This window comes from Camelina sativa, chromosome 17, assembly GCF_000633955.1.
Source record: "Camelina sativa cultivar DH55 chromosome 17, Cs, whole genome shotgun sequence".
NCBI lineage: Eukaryota > Viridiplantae > Streptophyta > Magnoliopsida > Brassicales > Brassicaceae > Camelina > Camelina sativa.
Window position 1 is genome coordinate 24,716,041 of NC_025701.1, and position 15,991 is coordinate 24,732,031.

At 34.9% G+C, this 15,991-nt stretch overlaps 3 protein-coding genes across 3 annotated transcripts in view; 1 reads left to right on the forward strand and 2 right to left on the reverse strand.

Moving 5' to 3' along the window:
* On the reverse strand, nt 2,491-3,543 carry LOC104757949 (collagen alpha-2(IV) chain-like). Its single transcript, XM_010480743.1, has one exon. It carries the CDS (start codon nt 3,417-3,419, stop codon nt 2,718-2,720), a length of 702 nt encoding a protein of 233 aa, XP_010479045.1. The 5' UTR covers nt 3,420-3,543; the 3' UTR covers nt 2,491-2,717.
* LOC104759782 (probable delta-aminolevulinic acid dehydratase 2, chloroplastic) lies at nt 10,715-13,019 on the forward strand. Its single transcript, XM_010482668.1, has 10 exons — nt 10,715-10,951; nt 11,044-11,155; nt 11,318-11,388; nt 11,618-11,686; nt 11,764-11,847; nt 11,933-12,002; nt 12,084-12,139; nt 12,210-12,331; nt 12,411-12,464; nt 12,677-13,019. The coding sequence occupies exons 1-10, from the start codon at nt 10,715-10,717 to the stop codon at nt 13,017-13,019; spliced, it is 1,218 nt and encodes a 405-aa protein (XP_010480970.1).
* The window catches only part of LOC104757950 (IAA-amino acid hydrolase ILR1-like 6), a 7,810-nt gene continuing 6,072 nt past the window's right edge, over nt 14,254-15,991 (reverse strand). Inside the window, exons 4-5 of the mRNA XM_010480744.2 lie at nt 15,565-15,693; nt 14,254-14,859 (exon numbers count right to left, since the gene is read on the reverse strand). Coding sequence (XP_010479046.2) covers nt 14,491-14,859; nt 15,565-15,693 — 498 coding nt within the window. The 3' untranslated portion in view covers nt 14,254-14,490. The remainder of the gene's footprint in view (nt 14,860-15,564; nt 15,694-15,991) is intronic.

Below are 15,991 nucleotides of genomic sequence, written 5' to 3' on the forward strand. Positions count from 1 at the left end.
AGCATTTTGAACAACATATACTAATTTCAAAACATGAACAAAAAGTAGAAACGAAAGGTAAAAAATATACGAAAGACCTTGTGTCTCTTCTAAAAGTGAGAATGTGTCATGTGCATTAGACCTTCTCATCTAGCCTTTTTACATATGCTCCAAAATTTTGACTGTACTTATTTGTTTCAAAACCTACAAAAGTCACATAAAAGAGAGAAAAAAATATTTTAGTTAAATAAAAATTGATATTACTAAATTTAAAAATTTATGTGAGAGGTAGAGTATGATGTTTGATGAAGAATTTATCTTGCTATTTATAGAGAAATTTTTGGTTGCGCGACTAAAAAGACGTCAATTTCCTGTATGAGTTTGCTATGCAATAACTATCAATAAGAGCCAAGGTCAAAGCTTTTAAAAAAGGTTGGTTTATATTTGCCAAGTCCAGTCTTTTCTCACGTATAATTATACGTAGCCCTCTCCAGAGTCACTACAACTACTGGATTTCAGATTCTTATAGGAGACACAAAATACTACGACAACAATGTTCTATAAAATATTGTCTACAAAGAAGTTTTCAGCAACATATGATTTTTAAAGACAAATTTGATTTTGTTCTATTGCTTCTATTTACCATGATATTGCTTTCAACTTTGTTCTATTGGTGAAACATTTTTAATGGGAAGGTAAGTTTTTCTTATTTTTTTAAACCAAAATATACTCTTATTTTCTCCTTTTTTCAGTTTTGAATAAGTAAGATTAATATGTAGACCCAAAAACATGGAAGATTAATATATGCATCTTCTTTTTCTAATACTGTATTTTAAAATTTATTATAGTAGTTTTAGACTGTTTTATTTAATTTATATTTTCATCTTTGAATTATTTGAGATTCATATATTATCATGCTTATAATTTCCTATTATTTCCTTAATTATGTCAAATTAATATTCTTCTAATTTCTCAACCTTGATTGGTTGGTCATATAACTTTTTTTTTTGGGTAAACATAATTGTTACCATTCGTTCAATCCCAAAAGGAGATAAAGAGGAGAAGGTCATCAACCTAGTGGTTGGATAAAATAGGTTAATCAAACACAAGCTTACAACAAAAATTGATAGATTAGAAAAGAATAAATCGTTGTTGATAGATCCATAGGAGCTCAAAGACAGAGGCTACATCATGGTGTGTCAAAGAATCTTTCACGAATACATTGGGAAATTTAATATTAGTTACTATCAAAAGATTTTGTAAAGTTGGAAAAGGGTCTTTAGTTTCATTGGTTGCTGGAGCACGCCACTTTGAGATAACTAAAAGACGTGAATATGTTTTCTCCACACAGGAGGAGAGCAGAGTCGAGGTTCTCTCTATGGTAGAGGAGGTTGGACGCAAGGTTATCTCTCCAAGGAAGGAAGGTGGGGAGGTTGGACGCAAGTTTATCTCCCCATGGGAGGAAGGCGGCCCAAAGGTTCTCTCCATGGTGAAGGAGGTTGGACCAAGGTTCTCTCCATAAGGGAAGAGAGCAGAACCGAGGTTTTCTCGATAGTTGGTCATGCACTATTGTGATGTAATTTATTTTTTCTTCGAAATGTTTTTTGAGCTAAAAATTTTAGTAATTAAAGAAACTATGCAAAAGTGAAAGTAAATAGACATATAATAGTTGGTTTAATTTGTTCATATGGACATTTTCTAGGTGGTGGTAAATAATATATTTGTAATATACATTATATCTAGGTGTAAAAAATACACTTTTAATGGAAACATACATAAAAAATTGTATATAGATATAAATCAGTGTATTATATCAAAAAAAAATTATAAACAATGTAAAATTTTATAAATTTTAATATATTTTATTAAATTTAATTTTAATTACAAAACTTTAAACCCGCATATCGGGCGGGTCCTTATCTAGTAATCATATAATATTTTGTGATACTTTTTGGAAATTTGGAAAATTTATGTTTTATTTTCTTGGATAAAAAAAAATATTTCTTGGTTGGTTCTTGTTATAAACTGATTAAGTATATTTGTTATTAATTGGACTTGGATTGTAATTATTTTGTTAGGGGCTTGAAATCATTTTCACTGTTTTGAAAAATATGCATTTGGGCTTTCTTTTCCTAGGAGGGTTGTTGTTGGCTAGCGCTTAATCAGGTATAAGGATCAAAACAATAAAAAATACTTCAAATAATTAACATATCCAACAGTTTTTACTTATATTTTTCAAATTTAAATACTCCTTTGCAAAATATAAATAATCTATTTTCTTTCTAACTGTTTTCTGTTTTTGTAGTTATTATTTTTTGCAGTTATTTGGTTAATTTTCAGTTATATTCGCTTAAATTTGGGTAGAAAACTAAACCAAAAATTTATAAATTTCGGTTCGTTACGGACCTTACGGTTATCTATTCAAATATCCGAACCGAAACAAAACCCATAATATCATTGACAATACCTGAAAATATATAGGGATGGTCCAAATATACGTTGACAAAAAAAAAGGGTAGTGAAAATGTTAATTAAATACATTGAAAACCCATAATATCGTTGACAGCACTTGAAAATATATACTATTAGTTTATATACTAGTTTATTTCTGCTATTGGATTCTTTTTTTAATAGCCACCTTTTACTCAACGTAGAATAGAACTAGGCAGGATACTATGGAAATAATACTTGAAAGGCGAAAGTATTTATAAAACTAAATATCCAGAGCAAGCACTTGCTTAGTATTTGGTGTGCTTGATGTGGCACGAGTATCGAAGAAGAGGAACGAAGAATGGGCTCTTGAACAACATGTGAATGTGTCTTTTGCACTTCTTGTCCAATTTCACAACGATATCACAGCACTCATTGTCCAATAATGCAAAATCTTTGCTTGACCAGCTCGACGATATTTGTGAAAAGCATTTCTCTGATGTCTTTGATTTATCTATCCTTAAGCACTTCTCCACTTCAACCGATTGCAACACAACTTGTGACCGGACTGGCGGTAGAGGAGGCAGTTCCGGGAGTCTAGGAAGGCCCGGGAGGCTAGGGAGGCCCGGGAGGTTAGGGAGGCTCGGAATGTTAGGAAGCCTCGGGATGTTTGGTAGTTGTGGGATACTAGGAATCCTCGGAATGTTTGGTATTTGCGGGATGTTGGGAAGTCCTGGAATCATGGGAATCCCCGGGATGTTAGGAATTCCTGGGATGTTGGGAAACCCTGGTAACAATCCTGGAGGGGACAGGGGTGCGTTAGACTCTGATAAAGAAGAGCTAACCTTCGAGTCTCCAAGGTGGCCAGAGCCTTTGTGATAGTGGCGCCCGGCCACTAGTTTCAACGGCTTACGCCACGGTTCCTTTGGTAAACCAACGGTTGAAATCGGGAGATAGAAGAAGCATAGCAGTGCTACAAGGAGTGTTGTGGTTAAAATGAAGCTCCTCATGATAAGAGCAAAAACAAAAGATTAGTGAGAGTAAATGAATTACTTTGTGCACTGATACAATTTTGTGAGACTACTACATTATATATAGGTGTTTTCACCTATTCTACTTTAATTTTTTAGACAAAGTTATACAGATATACGAGTATACCATTATCTATTTAAAAACATATTTTCGCAATTTTTTTCCTAATCACGTCGTTTACATTTCACTAAATATCAGGTCATGTAGTTAATGTGATATATGTTAAGATGCCAATATGCAAGAAATTTCTTTTTGAAATCGACCGATGTTAAGATGCCAATATGCAAGAAATTTCTTTTTGAAATCGACCGATGTTAAGATGCCAATATGCAAGAAATTTCTTTTTGAAATCGACCGATGTTAAGATATCCCTTTTTTATAAAAGGGAAGTACACAACATAGTTTTTGTAAACTTTATATTTTTAATAAATAGTTACAAATTGTTACAAATAGGTTATAGATAATTTATAGATTAATCTATATATTAATATTAATGGTTACACCTAAATATTAGGGATATTCCAAATTGATAACTGATATATTAATAGTAACAAATAAAATCATGGATATTCCAAACTGTATTTTTGGAAGATTTTAGTCCTATATCACGTTGTCACAACGTTAACCAAAGATAAATTATGAAATTGATAGATTGATTGGTTACAAGTTAAATAATGGGTTACAAGATAGATTACGAAATAAAATTTAACCATTGTTATAGCAAAAGTACTTATCTAGAATCATTAACAATATAAAATTTACAAAATATTTTTTTTTTCAAGCCTTCATATTTAGCATATGATTTATTGCATAATGTTTTATTCAAAAAAAACTTTTTAAAACAATAACATAAATTATATTTTATATAAAAAAATACAATATAAATAAAATAAATTTCAACCCGTGCCTAGCACGGGTCTTAATCTAGTGCATACATTATTCTAGTCGAGGATATTAGGACATCTCTGCTACATACCCTAAATAAAGAGCTAAAATTGGATGAAAAATAACAAACGAAATTTCTATTGATTCATGAGTCATTAAAACAAATGATGTAAAAGGTATGTCGCGATAAAATAGTAAAGTATGAGTAAATTAGGTACGAAAAAAATAAAATCGAAACTGACTCAAAGATTTTAAAGAACTTGCTCTTCTTTATTGATTTAGAAACTCTTCTCAAAACTAAACCAAACCTCTTAGTCTCTTATGGGATATCTTTCCCATAGACACTTGTTTATATAGAGATTAGCTCCTCCTAATCCTATAAGGAATACAAAGCCTTATCTAAATCTCTTTTGAACTTATCTAGATTTCTTATTTTGTATTCATCATTTATCTCTTTAAGCTAACTCCTTAAAAGATATCTTTTCCTTCAAATAATTGGAATTACCCAACATTCACTCCCTTAGTTCCAATTTGAACTTCAGGAGACTTGATTGCTTCCACTCCGACAAGACTTCGCATTTCTTCAAACTTGACTCTTCCCAACGGCTTAATGAGTATGTCTACTTTCTGTTCATGCTCAACTTCAATCTGTTCACTCTCCACACATTCACGGATGGAGTGATACTTCTTGAGAATGTGTTTGCTCCTCCCATAAAAAACTGGGTTCATGGTCAAGGCTATGGCTGATCGGTTGTCAATTCTTAGCGTGACCTTCTCATCTTCACTCTGTATTTCCTGTAACAACTCCTTAATCCATATAGCTTGTTTTGAGGCTTCAATGGCTGCCATGAATTCTGCTTCACATGAGGAGAGAGCAACCCGTAGGCTGCTTTTGCGACGTCCATGTGATTGGTGATGAGCCTAGACAAAACAAGTGACCTGATGTGCTTCTACCATCGTTCACATCAATATTATGACTACTATCACTATAGCCAATGACCTTCCTTGATCCAGCTCTCTTGAAAAACAGACCCATATTTGTTGTTCCTTTTATGTATCTTAACACACGCTTCAAAGCTTGACCGTGTGATTTTCTTGGACTTTGCATATTTCGACTAAGAACTCCCACAAAATATGCTAAGTCTAGTCTTGTGTGAACAAGGTACCTTAAGCATCCGATTGTTCTTCTATACTCTATGGCATCGATCTCTTCTTCATTTTCAGCTTTTGAAAGTTTTAAATTCGCCTCCATTGGTGCGTGAGTCGAATTGCAGGTCTGCATTCCAGTGTCTAGAAGTATCCCTTTAGCATATCGTTCTTGCTTAATTCTGATCCCATCTTCTCCTTGGATCACTTCTATACCGAGATAGTATGCTAGCTTCCCAAGGCCTGACATCTCGAATCTTCTTGACATATCTTCTTTAAACTCATTAATGATCTTCCGTGAGGTTCCTGTCACAAAAAGATCGTCAACATAGATAGCAATTATCAAGAGATCCCTTCCGTTTTTCTTGAGATAAACAGAGGTTTCTTTCAAGCATCTCTCGAACTTCATCTCTCTTAGAACATAGTCCAGCTTCTGGTTCCACGCTCTAGGGGCTTGGCGAAGTCCATATAGTGCTTTGTGAAGTCGGTACACATAGTTCTCTTTCCCTTTCTTCAGGTTGGCTAACATATACTTCTTTGTTTAATTCTCCATTTAAGAAGGCTGTTTTAACGTCTAGATGGTGAATCTCCCATTCTCTGGTTGCTGTGAAAGCTATTAGTAAACGAATAGTTTCAATTCTTGCAACTGGTGCGAAAGCATATTCGAAATCAATTCCTTGTTGTTGAACATAGCCCTTTGCTACTAGTCTAGCTTTATGCTTATTTACTGATCCATCAGCCATTCTCTTGAGCTTAAAAATCCATCTTAGACCGATTGTGTTCATGTCACTCGATTTCCTAACAAGCTCCCAGGTTCTGTTTTTTATGATCGAGTCTAGCTCACTTTCCATTGCTTTAACCCATGCCTCTGAACTAGCAGCTTCATAGTAATTCTCTGGCTCTCCATCTACTGTGAGTAGCAGCTTTATGCCTTCGAAATCAGCTAGTAAGGCATAATCATCAAGATACCTTGGTCTAGATATCATACGACCATATCTAGTTATTACAGGTTGAGGTCCTGCTGCAGCTTGATTCTCAACCTGATTACCTGCTGTCTCGTCCTCTTCATCATGATTTATAGGGTTTTGATCATTATTCTGCTCCTCTAGCTGTTCTTGTTCACCATTGTCTCCTACTAGATCATATTGTGGTAAGGAAAACATTCCTGGATCACCGTATTCTTCTCTTGTTGCAGGCGACCAGTCCCATGATGTTTCTTCATCGAAGACCACATCTCTGCTAACAATAACTCTGTTTTCAACCGGATCATAGAGCCTATACGCTTTGGTCCCTGGTTTGGTGCCTAGATAAATGGCTGTCCTTGATCTCTCTTCTAGCTTCTTAAAGTAAGGACCATTGATCTTCGTATATGCGACACAACCAAAAATCCTTAGATGCTCGATGTTTGGTTTTCTTCCTGTAAGACATTCATATGGTGTTTGCTTGTGTAATGCCTTTCTAGCAACTTTGTTTATTATGTAGGTAGAATGTCGAACAGCTTCTCCCCACAATGTGTTTGGAATTTTCATTCCCTTGAGCATGCTTCTTGTCATCTCCATCAAGGTTCTATTTCTTCTTTCTACAACACCATTCTGCTGTGGTGTATAGGGTGCCGTTAGATGCCTTGAGATCCCATTCTCTTCACAGAATGAGTTGAATTCAATTGAGTTAAACTCTCCTCCTCTATCGGTGCGAAAAGTTTTTATAATCGAACCTGTTTGCTTCTCAACATACTCCTTAAACTTTTTGAATCGATAGAATGCTTCACTCTTCTCCTTAAGTAGCATCGTCCACATATATCGTGAGTAGTCGTCAATCAAAACAAATGCATATCGGTAGTTTGATGGTGTTGGTGGATAAATAGGTCCACACATATCGGTAGCTTGTCCAAGACTAATTATGTTATGCTTTAAATCAGGTATGTAGTAAATCTCCTTCACAACTCTTTTCTCTCTTGTCTTACTTACAAAGATGATTGTCCCTTTTCCGACAATGTTAACACATGAGCCATCACCAAATCGAACTTTCCCGTTGGGGCTTTCATCAAGGCTTGAAAAATAGTGTTTGTTTCCAGTCATATGGTTACTTGCACCGTTGTCTAGATACCACATACTGTCATCTCCATTGTTGATATCATAGTTTTTTGGAAACACCTTATCTTCATTCAAAAACACTATCGCATGGACATAGAGAGCCTCATATGCTGTTTGTGTCTCATTCAAGTTGACTTCTTGCGGTTTAGGTCTCTCGGGACAAATTGATGAAAAATGACCTGGCTTGTCACGACGCCAGCAGATTATCTTTGATCGATCCTTTTTCTGCTTTTGATTATATTCAACAATTTCTCCTCCTGAGTTTTGTCCTTCTGACCTCCCATGTCCTCTGCCTCTGCCTCCAAGACCTCTGCCTCTTCCTCTGCCTCGGAATCCTCCGCGACCTCCACGGTAGCTTTGATCGTTGCCACCATGGTAGCTCTGTTGATTGTTACTTGTCCACATAAGTTTTCCTTGATCCTCCTTATGACCTTCTTCACCTATGCGTTCTTCATATGCTTTAATTCTCCCAAAAATGTCTTCAAATCTTGTAGTCTTTAAATTTAAGACTTGTTCGAGAGAAGCTACAATTTGAATGAATTTATTTCTTGGAAGCCCTTTTAGAAACTTCTTAACCAGCTTTGTTTCTTGTATGGCTTCTCCCAACGATGATGCTTTCGATGCTATTGACTGGATTTTCCCTACAAAGTCATCAACCGAGTCGGAATCATTCATCTGAATCTTGTCAAATTCCGACATCAAAGTTTGGAGTTTGGCCTCTTTCACGCGTTCTGCTCCATGGTAACGTGACTTAATGGCTTCCCAAATCTCCTTTGGTGTGACTAGCTCTCCGATTTGTAAGAGCAAACTCTCAGGGATGGACTGGAACAGAAGTGCCTTCGCCGTGACGTTCTTTAATCTGTCTACTGACCCAGGATCGATCGTGTCCAAAACATCATAGACCTCCAACATAAGCTTCATTCTCATTACCCAAACTGTGTAGTTGGTGGCAGGTAACATCGGACATTGTAACGATGAGGTTCCAATGTCTTTTGTTCGTGTCTGGGTGTTGGTCTCGTCTCCCATGTTTTGAAGTCGTGTTCTCCTTCTTTTAGATCACCGCTCTGATACCAAATAAAATTGAAACTGACTCAAAGGTTTTAAAGAACTTGCTCTTCTTTATTGATTTAGAAACTCTTCTCAAAACTAAACCAAATATCTTAGTCTCTTATGGGACATCTTCCCCATAGACACTTGTTTATATAGAGATTAGCTCCTCCTAATCCTATAAGGAATACAAAGCCTTATCTAAATCTCTTTTGAACTTATCTAAATTTCTTATTTTGTATTCATCATTATCTCTTTAAGCTAACTCTTTAAGAGATATCTTTTCCTTCAAGTAATTGGAATTACCCAACAAAAAACACATGCAAGAAACAACAAACTTATTTACGATTTTCTTATTTCTTATTTCTTATTTCTTATTTCTTATTTCTTATTTTGTTACAAATAAATCACTAATATGAGAGCAACTTTTCTAATTAATTGATCTGGTATATGCGCCTGATCTAATGACCTTCAGACACTTAAGTCTGAAAAGCCGCGCTCCAAAAGAAGTTGGATGAGATGGTTTTGCACTATGCAGGTACTGTTAGGATACTTTGTGTTTTTATTTATAATGCACGTTCTCTCTCAAGAATATTAGAAAAAACTACATTCTTTTTTTTTTCTATATTGGTGCTTAGTGATGTATATAAAAGACAAGCTAGCTTTACTATGTTTGATTATCAGTACCAAAATTATATGTTGGTAAGTTTAGATCTTGGGTATGTTAGATTGATGATTGGATTATTGCTATGTGATGTTTAAATATAGAATCTTGATAGATCTACTAACTGAACCCAATACTAAATTAGGAGTATTTAACCCAATATTAATACTATGTGTTTTTATGCATGTAAGCGTGTATGATGATAATACTGAGTGAATCTATCAAGATTGCGAACCTACTGAACTTAATCTTGATACTTGCTGTTTACTTGATTTGTCAAACGGCATTTTCACACCATTTACTGCTCAGCAAAGTTGATTAATTAGCACAACTAAAGTGCGGTGGTATTTGTTTTTTCGGCAAATCAAATATATCGATATCATAAAGAGTTTACAAGATACATAAGCATTTGAAAACAACTGTTTACGCAAAGATAAGAAATTATTACAATTTTGATGAAAAAGTGGAGATTAACCATCACACACTTTTTATTGGCTATTAGCTTATAGCTGAGGCTCCAAAATGCTTTTGATAAGTGATTTTAAGTGATTCATGTTTTAGATAAGCTATTTATCAGTTTCCTTGCATCATCGTTTCATCATTGTTTGCCGTAGTCGTCCACGAACCATTGATCCAGTGTTTTTATCTATATGAGTTTAACTAGTTAAAACTATCAATTTTTTTTTTTTTCCTTTTTAACGTTATAATTTTGTGAAGTACTTTGTTAGTTATACACTTAAAAGTGTCCCTTAGAGGGATGGAGTATGTAATGGACTCAGAGTGTCCGTTGAAAACTGCGCTACATATACCTACGATGTCATTGTGCTTTGATGTGGAAAGTAATGGATGTAAAAGTGTGTGTGTACACTCACATAGTCACATGCTGTCCCCGTAACAAAATTGTAAAACACGATCACTTTACTCTCTCTATATAAAATAAGATTTTCTAATTATTCAGATTTAAACTAGAAGATCTGAGTTCACGTAGGAATATTTTTTTTTTTTGAATTTCTCGCTATTTAAAGGTCTAAAATAAAGTTCCGTTTTGTAAACTACAAGATTTGACGGAGGTGATCGGTATTTGTTCTACTTACGATATCATATATGATTCATATCACATTTTGTCAACTACAAGATTTGTTGACACTTGACATCTGCTGATACCAGGTATCGTAGATCACTTTTATACCAAAAGAAAAATATATTTATCGGATCACCTAAGATATGCTTATACGATAATTTATCATGTTACATGTATGTTCTGCACGTTAATTTAATCGAGATTTGCGAACCTATAAATAAAAGTTATTTTAACATATTAGTTTTCTCTCTCACTGGGATAAAAAAGGACTATAAAACAAGAGGTCTCACTCTCTGAGTTTTACATATTGGTTTCATTTACAAGTTTTTTATTATTCCCTGATTTCAGCATATTTGCATGGCGTCATCCATGTTTAGATCTCCTTGCAAGATTCCGGGGATGAAAGGGTTTGAGAAGAAGAGCTACGTTAGACGTAAAGAAACGTCGTGTAACATCAGAACTAATCCTTTTCGAAGCACAGAAGTTGCTTGTCAATTGCAAAAGATCGACTCCACTTTGATTTGGCCGGTACATGCTCCCGAGGCGCCTCCAGTTCCGAGTAAACCACCCGCACCTGTGATTGATCAGCCGCTTGTAAGTAAACTCACTCTTAGAAAACATCTTTTTTTTTTTTGGGTTGAAACTTCATTTTCTATATCCAATCTAATGTGAATTAAGTGTCTCAGCTGCTAAGCCGACGTGCACGTCGTAACCGCAAGTGCCCTACCCAGAGAGCTGCGTTTCAAGAGAGTAATATCTCTCCTGCCAATTTCATTTACCCTATCTTTATTCACGAAGGTACGTTAGTTGGAGGTTTGACATAGGATTAACCCCGTTATATATGAAAAATGACAAATATATAGGTTCTTTTGTTTTTTTTTGTTTTATTTTGCATTCATCCAGCAGTGTGTTTCTTTTCTTTTCTTACATGACTGACACATGGGACCGTTAACGTTGTAGGTGAGGTAGAAATTCCGATAAGAACGATGCCTGGACGTTACATGCTTGGGAGACATGGCCTCATTGAAGAGGTGAGTGTTGTTGTATCTTTATGAAAACTTAGGGATGAGAAATTGTTGTCTTTTCTTCTTGTTGTACTTGTAAGTAATTAATCTTGTTTAATTTACGGTTTTGTTCCAACAAGGACCTAAAATGAAAACTTATAGTTATATAGTATTGATTTAAAAAAAGCCTCCACTGTAAAAGAATGAACTATTTTTCCTGGCTAAATCACTTTTGTATGTTTTGAGCGGAGAACAGGTAGCAAGCGCCCGAGAACTTGGTGTGAATAGTATAATGTTGTATCCTAAAGTTCCTGAGGCGTTAAAGGTTTTCATCACTCAAAAGTATTATGAACTCAAATATAATGAAGTTTCCATAGATCAATGATGATCTTTTTTGTTTAGTCTCCAACAGGGGAAGAGGCGTTCAACGACAACGGTCTAGTTCCTAGAACAGTTCGTCTTCTCAAGGACAGATTCCCTGATCTCGTAAGAATCAATATATGTCCTCTTCGCTCACTAGCTCGAAGTGGTCTCAAATATGATAACGACACTTTCTTTATAATTTCACAAGGTTATCTACACTGATGTCAATTTTGATGAGTACTCATCAAGTGGGCATGGCGGGATCGTACGTGAAGATGGTAAGAAATGTAATTTGTATATCTTTGTAAAGAAAACAAGTCACACTATCAATTTTTAAACTAACCATGTATGTTCTATAGGCGTGATACTGAATGATGAAACAATTCACCAATTGCGGAAGCAAGCAGTTTCTCAGGTATATATAAACCCTTTTTCAATCAAAGACACAAAATGTTTAAAATTCTAATAAGAACGGATGCACACAGGCACGAGCTGGAGCAGATGTTGTTTGTACGAGTGAGATGTTGGATGGTCGGGTAGGCGCGGTTCGTGCAGCTCTAGATGCTGAGGGCTTTCAGCATGTTTCCATCATGTCTTACTCTGTCAAGTAAACTACTTACTATCTCATCATTTTGCTTTATTTTCTATTATGTCCAACCTGATAATTGTAACCACTCCACCAACAGGTATACAAGTTCATTATATGGCCGTTTTCGCAAAGTGGAATTAGACAAGAAAACGTAAGACAACCTCAGTGGTCTTGATTGTTTTTTCTTTACATTTGTGCTTACTTTCGCATTTACGTATTATGATTGTTTTTTTTTTTTTGCATGAAACCAACATATTTACAGTATGTGTAATTATTAATTATGTGTACATATGCATTTATAAGGTTTCTTAGCTTACACCATCTAATTAACTTGGTGTTGTTAAATGGTTGGTAAATAAAAAGTTATCAGATAAACCCCGCAAATTCAAGAGAGGCATTGCTCGAAGCCCGAGAAGACGAAGCTGAAGGAGCTGATATCCTTATGGTGAAGCCAGCACTCTCATCTCTTGATATCATACGTTTATTGAAGGACCAGACTCTGTTGCCCATTGGAGCTTGCCAAGTTTCTGGTGAGTACTCCATGATCAAAGCTGCTGGACATCTCAAGATGATCGATGAGGAAAAAGTTATGATGGAGTCATTGATTTGCATGCGCAGAGCTGGTGCAGATCTCATTCTTACATACTTTGCTCTTCAAGCTGCTACAATATTATGCGGCGAGAATAGAAAATTTGTATTCAAATAGTCATTGGTTTTTATTTTTCTTGTGTTTTGGGTTCATTTCATGTTTAAAATTCATAAAACTTTATTTCAAATAAATTCATAACATTTATATTTTTGTATGAATGTGCAAAATTTATCCAACAAAAAGAAGGTTTTATTTACATCATGTGCAACTTAATTTGAGAAAAAAAAAAGAAAATCCAAAAAACAAAGATAATATAGAATAAATTAAGTTACACCCGAAAACAAAAAAAAAATGATCCGGAGTGGGTTATATGAGACACATATTGTGTAACTTCACTACCCCAGACTCCAGTCCACATGCACTCATTCAATCTCATGTAGTTAACTGATTATGAGATGCTAGCCAGGCAAGAAATGAGAATTTCGGAGTAACAAGTGTTAATGTCCCAAACTTGTCGAACTTGGTGCCATGTCTCTTAAGTCGATAATTTTTTTTTGAATTTACCTTCCTTACAGCCATAACATTTATAATTTGAACCAAAACTAACCTTTATATTTGCTCTCGTGATGAAAATGATAACAAGGAAAAAAATTTAACTTACATACGATAATGTTTTACACATACAAGTAAATTTCGAAATTGGTTCGTGCGAAAATCTAGATTTCTTTCACAATTCTATTTTGTCCATTCAACTATATTTCTCTTTTGTTTGATTCCACAAGGACCCATATACATCCCAATGCCAACCATTTAAAATAATAAAATCAATTCCTCGTCTTTAGTCTTTGCGTAAAGCTGGCAACATTTGTATCCTAGTGAAATTCTGTTTTTTTTCTTGTATTTTTATATTTTATATTCTTTTGTAAATTTATTTTCTTCTCAAAAAAATTAATTTCAACCCTTAAACGAATCTTCACTTGACGCTACTTACTATGGATTGTCTCACTTGCAAGCTAAGTGTTAAAATATGGAAATTGAATTGCAAAGATCAATATTAGATTAACCCTTAAAGCTACTAAAAGTGATAGTGTATTATAGTTAACTAATCCTTACAAAGTACCCAAAAATTTTGGAAATCTTCCTCGTCTGTATGTTTTCGAATTCCGTGATTTTCTTCTTGAACTTTGGGTATTGTCAACCTTGCAGTTAACTTTAGTTGACGTTACTGTTCTTTGTTTCACTTGCAAGCAAAGAATCAAATATGAATCCTCTGTTGTGAATAGATATTAAACAATCACAGTGAGTTTTAAGTTACAAATTCCGTAGCAAAATATTCTTTAAATTCCCATGATAATAAAATCAAGGTGAAATTATAGTATAAAGATTACAATATTTTGTACAGTTATCTCTTACTCTAACAGCTCCTGCTAAAAAATTACCATACAGCTATATAGATCATATGCGGTTTACACAATTAAAAGACAAAAATAAAACTACTCTTCACAAACATTTCCAAGCAAAGAGAGATTAATAACACCTAAAATATAACCACCCTAAAAAAAAAATGCCCGGGAGATTTTTTTTGTTCTTATAAATGTTTAGCATTTAAGTATCTCTCAGCCACAGCGGCATGAACCGCAGCTCCAACAGGTAAACTATCTTCATCGATCATGAAATGTGGTGAATGGCCAATGTGGACTGATCCAAGTTCTTCATTTCTTATGCCAATAAAGTAGAATGCGGCCGGGATTATCTCCGAGTAGAAGGCGAAATCTTCAGCTCCCATCATCTGTGGAGCCAGCGTAAAGTGACTGTCTCCGAGCAAATCGACGGTGACTTTCTTTAAGTGATTATATGTTGCGTCGTTGTTTGTGGTTGGTGGGTAGATGGCATTCTGCTTCTCAAAGAAGTTCACTGTTGCTGTACAACCGAAAACCCCGACTTGATCCACGAGTACCTGCCGTTACAAATTAAATGAAGCATATTTTTAGTTTGGCTATGCTATACCGGTAGAGCTAAAGGCTAGTAATACATATGTAACATATCTATTTTGGTCCAATGTGTGTCATGTGGAATAGTTACGACCTATACCAAGCATCATAACCCAACCAGACATATTTGTTATGTGCCAATATGGATATTTGGACCATTTGGTACCGAATTAAAGATATAGGAGTAGAAAATGTTGTTTACAATTTTTTCTGTTTTAATTTCATAAGCCTTCTTGAAAGTAAACACTATTTATAATTCAGTTTAGTTTGTAATTATCCAAAATAATAGATTTAAAAGTATAATTATTAAAAAATTAAACTAAGATATGTTTAGAATATATTTTTTGTTACATTTATTTGTGTATATAACTAAGAACGTCCCAATTATAATCAACTTTAGCTTATTCAGTATTGCTGTTGTTTTTGTTTCTTACAGTTCTTTAAAGAAAAAACAAGAAAACCAATTGAGTAAACACATTTTCAATCGATTGAATTCAATTCTGTTTGGGTTGGTCAAATTGGTTTTATATGCCACTTTGAATCTTACTTATTGGTCTAAATTTTGTTGGGCCCTGTTTCTGGACTTTTTGAATTATTAGGTCTACGTAGTACTAACATATATATAGCAAGATACCGAAAGCTTAGTCCAAGTGGGTTATTATGGTACGCACCTCTTGAATACGCTTCATAAGGTAGTAGAAGCTTGAGTTAGAAAAAGCTCTGTAAGTACCACCGAGGACCACCGTGTCTGGCAGCACATCGAGACTATGACCGCCATCAAATGAAGTTACCGACACAACCTACATTTCAAGAAAATGCGAATCAGAAATCAGCTTTTAATTTATGAATATCTTGTTTTTTTTTTTTTTTGATTTTAAGAAAGCACCTGAGAGTCAAGAGGACTAGCTTCACGAGATACAATGCCTTGAAGGCTAATGACGGCGGAAGAAGCTGCAAGAATAAGATTAGCGGCGCCACCACTATCTTCCGCAGTGATAACCGCCCGGAAAATTCCACATCCAGCGAGCAAAGGACCACTTCTAGATCCAATCACACCCGTTGGATGGATGTGAGACACATGGACCGCGAAGATAGCCT

Bases quoted from the DNA above. Each gene is read 5' to 3' on its own strand.
- LOC104757949 (XM_010480743.1), bottom strand. From the start codon at position 3,419: ATGAGGAGCTTCATTTTAACCACAACACTCCTTGTAGCACTGCTATGC.
- LOC104759782 (XM_010482668.1), top strand. From the start codon at position 10,715: ATGGCGTCATCCATGTTTAGATCTCCTTGCAAGATTCCGGGGATGAAA. The intron at 10,952-11,043 runs GTAAGTAAACTC...TAAGTGTCTCAG, and splicing joins CTGTGATTGATCAGCCGCTT to CTGCTAAGCCGACGTGCACG. The intron at 12,003-12,083 runs GTAAGAAATGTA...TATGTTCTATAG, and splicing joins CGGGATCGTACGTGAAGATG to GCGTGATACTGAATGATGAA.